This window comes from Elephantulus edwardii, unplaced genomic scaffold (genome assembly GCF_000299155.1).
Source record: "Elephantulus edwardii isolate Elephantulus edwardi_28Jun2011 unplaced genomic scaffold, EleEdw1.0 scaffold00028, whole genome shotgun sequence".
In the NCBI taxonomy this organism is placed as follows: domain Eukaryota; kingdom Metazoa; phylum Chordata; class Mammalia; order Macroscelidea; family Macroscelididae; genus Elephantulus; species Elephantulus edwardii.
In genome coordinates, this window is record NW_006399778.1 from 6,776,808 (window position 1) to 6,785,223 (window position 8,416).

At 39.8% G+C, this 8,416-nt stretch overlaps 1 protein-coding gene across 4 annotated transcripts in view; it reads left to right on the forward strand.

The window, feature by feature from the left end:
- The first annotated feature begins 613 nt into the window (after positions 1-613).
- The window catches only part of SRSF10 (serine/arginine-rich splicing factor 10), an 11,564-nt gene continuing 3,761 nt past the window's right edge, over positions 614-8,416 (forward strand). The window contains exons 1-5 of one of the 4 annotated variants that reach the window (XM_006883515.1): positions 614-771; positions 2,882-2,986; positions 6,287-6,390; positions 7,699-7,861; positions 8,086-8,139. In XM_006883515.1, coding sequence (XP_006883577.1) covers positions 707-771; positions 2,882-2,986; positions 6,287-6,390; positions 7,699-7,861; positions 8,086-8,139 — 491 coding nt within the window. In that variant the 5' untranslated portion in view covers positions 614-706. The remainder of the gene's footprint in view (positions 772-2,881; positions 2,987-6,286; positions 6,391-7,698; positions 7,862-8,085; positions 8,140-8,416) is intronic. The other 3 variants (XM_006883517.1, XM_006883516.1, XM_006883518.1) reach the window with 3 other exon arrangements.

An 8,416-nucleotide genomic window follows, 5' to 3' on the forward strand; every position in this document is an offset into this window, starting at 1 on the left:
ATCATGGAAGTGTTGCAGCCTAGAAGACACAAATTTAACTAACAAGTTAAAAGTACATGAGTCAAAAATTAAAAAGCATTAATACTCCAAGTAGAGGCTCTAATAGCGGCACAAATCAAGTTACAGAGGGAAGGTAGTTCTTACAATGAAAGGCCTATTGACTAGCACTTTGTCTATTATAGTATAAAGGTTAAGAACCACAAGATGTTGCTCAACTATGTCATTTATTGTTCTTAAGCCCTGGAAAAAATTTCATCTACAACTGGATTGTTTTACAACTCAGAAGTCGATTTTAATTTTTTTAAAGAAAAACCCGATCCGCTAGTAAAGTAGGCAAGGTCTAGCATAAAGACTAAAACATCTGTTTTCAGGGTTTGGACAAAGCAGAAAAGCGCGGGAAAATAATGTACTAAAGAAAGGGCGGTTTGAGAGGCAACGCAACACGCCAATGAACGAAACCAAAGCCGCGCCGTGTAGCCCAGTCGCCCGCATGCGCAGGCACACGCCGCGTGATCTCGCGGGAAAGGACCGTTGCCCATCCTGGCGTTGCGCGGAGGTAGGGCGGGGTGGAGGCGGGAGTGAAGTCTCGCGAGAGGAGGTGGTTGCCGTAGCGGAGCCCTCTGGCTGTGTGTCTGGAGCCTCTGCAGGACGTGAGGAGCGTTTGCGGAGCCCGTTAGTGCCCGTGGGTGAGCTTCAACTCGCCGACATGTCCCGCTACCTACGTCCCCCCAACACGTCTCTGTTCGTGAGGAACGTGGCTGACGACACCAGGTATGAAGAAAGGAAGTACACCGGGTATATACTGGGGTGGAGGGGAGGCCGCAGAAGCCCGAAAAGGAACGGAGCGGCGACAGCAGCGTTAGGCCTGGGGTAGAGGAGGGATGAAGATGGCGGGTCCCGCCCCGGTTTGGCGCCCGAACTAGGCCTCGCTGCCGGCCACAAGTGCCGCGTGGGAGCGAGGGAGCTCCGGGCCCATGCGGGCCGCCTCCGGGAGCGCGCGGGCCGCGTGGCGGCCGTTTGGAGTCCCCTCCCCCTCGCACCCGGGCCCCTTCCTCCCCCTCCTCCTCCTCGCAGCCCCCGCCACGGCCTTTGCGCGCGCCAACTCCTAGCCCCATTGATTTGAAGTTCGCATTCTTCGGGGTACACGCCCCCTCGACCCAGAGATTTCTTTTTCCTTACAAGGGGGGGGGGGAGCGCCTTCCATTGGAATAACGGGATCGAAGGGAAAGGATTATGGTTGGAAGCATTTGGTCTTTCAAAACGGGGTGGGTTTTTTTTTTTTTTTCTTTAGCTCTTGGGAATGTCGACATTCAGGAAATAACATTTTTCCATTTGCATTGTGCAGAGTAGTCCTTCACGTTTTTTGGAATTTGGGTCGTTTGAGAAGTGGGTTTTAGGAAATCTCTTCCATCAGGACGTTGATAACTGGATTGATCCGTCCACCCTTTAAATAGGCTTTTGTTCCCCCATCATTTCCCTTAATTGTTCCAAATTGCCCTAATATTTCGGGAAACTATCAAAATAGCCTCTTATTTCACTAATTATCAGTCCTTTGTTGCTTGGTTGTAGCCATTGTGTAACCGCGAGGTTTGTATGTATGTGTGGTTGTTGGGTTTTTTTGGTCCTGACTTGTAAGGGAGAAAGAAAGCAGTAGTAATTATTTTAATAGCTAGACATTTTGACCTTATTTAAAAGATTGTATATGATACTGGCTTTTATTTTTACCAATAATGGCCACGTATTGTCTTCACCCCATCAAGAAAATATTGGGGAAACAAAATAAAAAGTATGATGTTTTTTCACAGTTGTAGAGTTTTGATAATTTTAGAGAGAACAAAAACATTAGCAGTAGACACTTGTTACAACTCTCTGGGGGGGAGTTATAAGTTTGTTAACGTAAAATACTAATAGATTTCATTTTAAACTGCTTATTATCTTCCAAGTTGCCTAGTCGGAACCCCCAGCAGGTTTTCAGGATGCTCTAAATAGTTCGGGAGATTGGCCATCTTTCTCCTTCAAAGCCCCTGGTGGATTCCAATCGTGCAAGAGCCAGTTTTTGGATTAGCAGCGAAACTCCATACAGAGTACATCACCCTCTTGAGCCCTATGGTTTAAGGAATCCTAGTGGTGTGGTTAAAGCACTTACTTAGCAGGCACCCAAAAGGTAGGCTGTTCAAGCCCACTTTGGTAGAAAGATTTGCAGTCTTGCCTCCCTTATAAGAGTGTGAACCCTTCTTGGGCATTTGTGTCCTATAGTGTTACTTTGCATTGGAATCACCTAGGTGGCAGGAAAGCTTTCTCTGGTGGCTTGGTGGTAAGGAATTGCATTACCAGTGCAGAAGTCCACAATTTTAATCCAACAGCTGCACCAGGGGGAAATGATGGGCAAACCCCAGGCAATTTACTGCCACAAAGATCCAGCTGGAAGTTCAGCTATGGATTAGGTCTAACTGGATGGTACACAATAAGATGGCAGGGGGTTTAGTTTGGGGATTGGGAGAGCGTTTGGTTGGTTATATTGTGATTTAGGTGGTTTCTCTTTTATTTCGAGACACCCAGGAACTTGACTGAGACGCACCTATTTGTGAGACCTCAGTCACATTCTGAATTTTATTAGAACGATCCCTTTCTAAGCTCTCTATTTACGCTGCTTAATTGTGTTTCTGCATAAATATCTTTAAAGCTGGCAATATTAACGCAATGTGATGAGCCTGAAGGATAATTGAAATCATTAAGGTCCCTGAGAATGGCTACATTTTGTTTAAAAAGAGAGGGGGGAAAATTGCTTCATTGATTGCCATATTATAGATGCTTATCTCTTAAAAGGACATCTTTTGGGGTCATGAACATAAAGTTTTGGGATCTTTTTATGATGTTTTAGGTCTGAAGATTTACGTCGGGAATTTGGTCGCTATGGTCCTATAGTTGATGTATATGTTCCACTTGATTTCTACACTCGACGTCCAAGAGGATTTGCTTATGTTCAATATCCTTTCTTCAGATGGCTGATTAGTGAGGGGTGTTGAAGTTTGAAATTCAAGTTTATGTAAGAGGTAACATCTAAAAAGTAGTTTGTTTTTATCCTGTAATGTCTTGTGTCTTCCGATTTTTTAAAAAAATTCTGACTCACATTACTCTATTCCTTTAATCTAAAATTAGTATAATAGTATTTAAATTCCCATTCATACTGCTGAATCTCAAACCAGTGATTATTTGTGATTTAAATTTTAATAACATTCTGGTTGCTACGACTTTGACTATAAATCAGATTAAAAGTTAATGTGTTCTTGTGCATAACTATATAAAGTTTGGTATTCTTGTTTGTTAATTTGAATCACTTGATCAAAAACAAATTGTATAACAATGAGGTAAACTTCTTTAATATTGTCCCCTAATTTGCTGTCCTCTGTTGTTACCTCAGAATGTAAAGCTGTACAGTTATGGCGACCCCAAAGAGAAAGCATGAAAGAACCTTTAGAGTAGAGTTCAACACTTAAGGCAAGTAGACAAGCCAAAGACCTCTTAAGGATCAGGCTTGAAGAGAAGGGAAAGTTTGGGAAAAGAAAAAATAAAGAAAAGCTGGAAGAAGGACAAGCCTAATGGGAGACAAAGCCTCGCTTTATCTACAAAAGGGGGAAAAGGTTGTTTTTCAAAGTTAAAGATAAAGCCTTCTGTCATATTTGGCCGAGCATCTCATGACAAGTCCTTCTGACAAGCACTTAAAGAGTTAAAGGTCAAGATGAAGTTGAATGATGGCCAAGATTAAAGGAATCATACCTGATGTATCCTACAGAATAACTTTTCCTTTTTTCTTTTTTTTTTAAATTTTTATATTTTGTAAGCAGTTAACTTTCAAAATTATTCTGGTTTGGTCTAGTGACAAAACCTGTAACTTGATTGTGGGCCTTTGATGTTGTAATTGTGGTCTTGGTATAAATGCACAGTCTTAGCTTGCCAAGTTAAAGTGTAGCAGGATGCAATACTGTTAAGCTTAAACTCAACATAGTTCTCTGGGCCAATGGTAAGATGCCATAGGGTAGCAGTCAGTACTCTTTCTAGGGTAACGTGAGCTGCTGGGGTCAGACCAACTCCACAGAACTGTACTTAAAGGGGAGACAGGTGCATGCCCTTAGTAGATACTGCTATGAGCTGCTTGGGTCAGACCAACTACGCAGAACTGTACTTAAAGAGGATACAGGTTTAAGTTGGTACTGCTTAGAAATAGCTCTGGTGATCTGCAAGGTCAAATTCACTAGAAATCCTTTCTATAGATAGATTTTGAAGTAGTCCCTTCAGGCACACACAGGTTCTACATTTCCGAGATTTGGTCTCTGAAGCCTGCTGGCTACAGTGCTCTAGCTGATCATGAATGTGTCTGAAGGCTAGCCTCCCTAGTGTGAGTACCTAATAGGTGTGTTTAGGAAATTGCCGCTTGACCCAGAGTTTCAGGTGATGATATTTTTTGCCCCCTCTGGAGATTATTTTGCAACAAGGTTGGGTGGTGGACTTCAAGCTAGAAAATTCATAGTTAAATTAATTGAATGTCTTGACACTTTGAGTTAACTGAATCCACATAAAGCCCTGATCTGAAAGGCCAAAAGCTGCTCCTGCAGAACCAGGTATCAATGATAGTGTGTAAACTGGTTGCAAAGCTTTTTCAGAAAAAAATAAGAGCAGTAGATGACCTGGCAAATAAAGTCATTACTTTAAAATGGGCTGTGGTGAATTGGGAACCAGTAGTCTGGCATATAGGCTAACTTGAGCCAGGAATGGATCGTCACTTAAAAGATTCAGAAGGAGAGATAATTTTATGCGTCCTCACACCGTAAGTCTGTGGTTTTAAAATACTGTAGGTGGCAGGATTACCCGTTTTGGTTTTGCAAAAACCCTGAAGTGTGTATTTTGCCATGGCTGACATCTTTGTGTATTTGACTGTCAACTCTCCCTTTTACTTCTTAAAGTTCGCCTCTTCATCCTGTCTCAGGATTAGAGTACAACTTTGCCATGGTGTCTGTGGTCCAGTATTCTGTTCTTGAAGGCAGCACCAGAGGAAGAGTTTGTTAACCTTATTAATTTTTATAATTCTCTTGAACTAAACTCTTTCATATACAGTATATGAGAACATACTATATTCTCCTGCTTGGGGTCGAAAAGATAAAGTGGTAAACCCCAGTAAATGGACCTCCAATTATTTTATAAAACCCAGTTACATTTGCCTTGAGTGGTTAAAGCATTCACCATTCTAAACTCCTTTGCTCTTTTTAGAACCATCAGTTTTATTTTCTCTTAATTTAAGAAATAGAAATGGGTAAGTTACAACAATGGTTTTTAAGATAGAATGAAGAGTGCACCTAAATATAATAACCTGACTACCTTTCCTAAACTGTCCTGTCCTTCCTGCGTGTACTTGGCTTCTGTCAAGTGTGTGACGAGTTAAGTTTGACAAAGTAATTATTTAAAGCCAGCGCCCCATAGTCATTACTGATGTTAAGAGAGGAAGAGTTTGACAAAGTAAGGCAGCTTAGATTCTTGATTCTGTAATAGGTACTATCAGTTCCTGCTTAGGCTAATAAATATTATCTTGGAATTCTCAAGATTGTATCCACTACCAGCCAACCCTTTGCAGGAAGCTATGATTAAGGCTTTCTGGTCTGGAATTCCTTAGAGTACTCTTACTTGGATGACATGCTTTATAGTCTGCATGCTTTCAATGTAGTAATTGTCTTAATCATTGCTTGATGACTGTCTTAATACTCGCAAATGGCTAACGTGTGATGCAAGGAAGACAAATACATAATATCATACTGTTAGATGTGTATGAGAAAACAATGAAATTGATTTGGTGTTAATGTGCTTTTGTCATGTCAGCTATAGTCTGCTTACTTCCACAAGAACTTTTGACATTTAAGAAAAATAGTATCTTAGTATTAATAAACTCTGTTAGCATTTATTGTAGAACTGGCTATCTCCCCTTGTAGTTACTCTTAAAACTCAGTCATATGTAACTGTACTCTGATTTTGATGTACTTGGTGATTCAGCTATAACAGATCTTATTTTAATAATATCTAAATGTGTACTCCATTTGTTTTAAAATCTTAAATGCCTTAGGAAATGAGTCATGAAGTCTTTATAGCTGAGTGTACCAACTAGTAAGTGGGATCTGGTTCATTTTCTAACATAATGTTGGGATATTGTGAGTTGTTCCAGACTCACTACCTGAATGCACTCATCACCCATTCATTATCAAAGTTTGCAAAATTTCCCAAGCCCCTTAACATTTAGCACATTTGAGGATGTTCGTGATGCTGAAGATGCTTTACATAACTTGGACAGAAAATGGATTTGTGGACGTCAAATTGAAATCCAGTTTGCACAGGGTGATAGGAAGAGTAAGTACCCTTAATATGTAATGTACATTGAATCATTTCTTAACCATATCTTGCTTTGTGATTTCTTGGAAATACTTGAACTATTTATCTGTTCAAAATCCCAGACTTGTTTTTGAGAAGGTGGAGAATTTTGCTTTGCTTTTCTGAACTATTCAGCGTAAACAAATGGCAATGGCTGAGCTACTTGAACTGCAACGAAAGTTGATCAGTACTTAAGCTGTGGCCTGCCTATTGGTAAGAAGCAGCACTGCAATCCTGAAGGCACATGGTTTGAATCCACCAACTATTCCACATGAGAAGGAGCAAAGATCTTCCATGTGGTATACTGCCTCTTGAAACCTGCTGGATGGTCAGCTGTGGGTCAGTTCTGATTTGATGGTATACAACAACATAAATTAGAAGGAATAAAACTTGGAACATTTATGTTCTCTTCATGCTTGCCTACAGAGTATAATTGAATCTTATGGATGTGGAAATAATTAGCCTGTTGTGTACCATTAAGTCGGAACTCATAGCTGACTCTGTAGTGAGTTTTTTGAGGTAGTAAATTGCATGGAAAAAGATCACTCATCTTTCTCCACATAGCAGCTGGTGGATTCATACCACTTACCTTTAAGTTGGCAGTGTCGCTTCTTGGCGCTGAACCACCAAAGCTCCCTAGATTAGACTGGGAGAACAATGTAAGTTAAACCTAGAATAGATTTTATATTAGTATTTCACCTCTCGTGTGTGAGCGTATGCGCGCACACACACAAATGCCAAATGTTTTGCTGTATATTGATGAGCCTGTTTAAAGGTCTTTGGGGTCAAATAGATCTGAGTTTGAATTTTCACTCATCCATGAGCTATGTTATGTTAGCCAAGTTACAAAATGAGTGATTTTTAAAGCTGCTTGAGGAGAGGAAGCTACATTTATGTGGATACAACTGTTGATAATTCCATAGTTCGTGGTTGAGGGAAAGTTTCTTGCACAACACACTGCTGCTTGTTACGTACCCTCAATTTGAGTAAGACTCATGACGACCCTGTGAACAAAAATCTGAACCCTGTCCTATCCTGTGCCATCTTCATCATCTCTGACATACTTGAGCTCACTGCTGCAGTCCCTGTCAATTCATCTCATTGAGGGCTTCCACTCTTGCACTCACCCTCCGAGCATGATGACCCTTCTAGTAACATTACGTATAGGATATTAGTAAAAATTTTTATTGTGTTCTTGCATTTTCTTAGATTGCTTTCCAAGCAAAATTTTAGAGAGTAAATAACTAAAAGTTTTTAATATTTTTAAATACTTGTTTTATTTCATAGCACCAAATCAAATGAAAGCCAAGGAAGGGAGGAATGTGTACAGTTCTTCACGCTATGATGATTATGACAGATATAGACGTTCTAGAAGCCGAAGTTATGAAAGAAGGAGATCAAGAAGTCGGTCTTTTGATTACAACTATAGACGATCTTATAGTCCAAGAAAGTAAGTGTGATGTATAAACAATGATTTATTAGAAAAAGTACGTTAATTTTTTTTTAATCCATTTGAATACTTTTCATTATATACATCAAATGTTTCATTGGACTAAAGATGTTTTTATGTTTAATTTTAAAGTTTTACAGTTCACTTTTTTTGTTAGCTAGAAACTTAAAGAATATTTGTAAATGGATATTTGTCACTTTACTTTTTTTTGATATACTTTTTAGCAGTAGACCGACTGGAAGACCACGACGTAGCAGAAGCCATTCCGACAATGATAGGTAAATAACTTTGTTTTGAAAAAGACCTATGTATTTTTCAATTTCAGAGTGAACTTTGCTCTTAAAAAAGACATTTGATTAATATAGAATCTAATTTTTACTCTAATTGTATCTCTCCTCTGTTTTGAAAGATTCAAACACCGAAATCGATCTTTTTCAAGATCTAAATCCAATTCAAGATCACGGTCCAAGTCCCAGCCCAAGAAAGAAATGAAGGCTAAATCACGTTCTAGGTCTGCATCTCACACCAAAACTAGAGGCACCTCTAAAACAGATT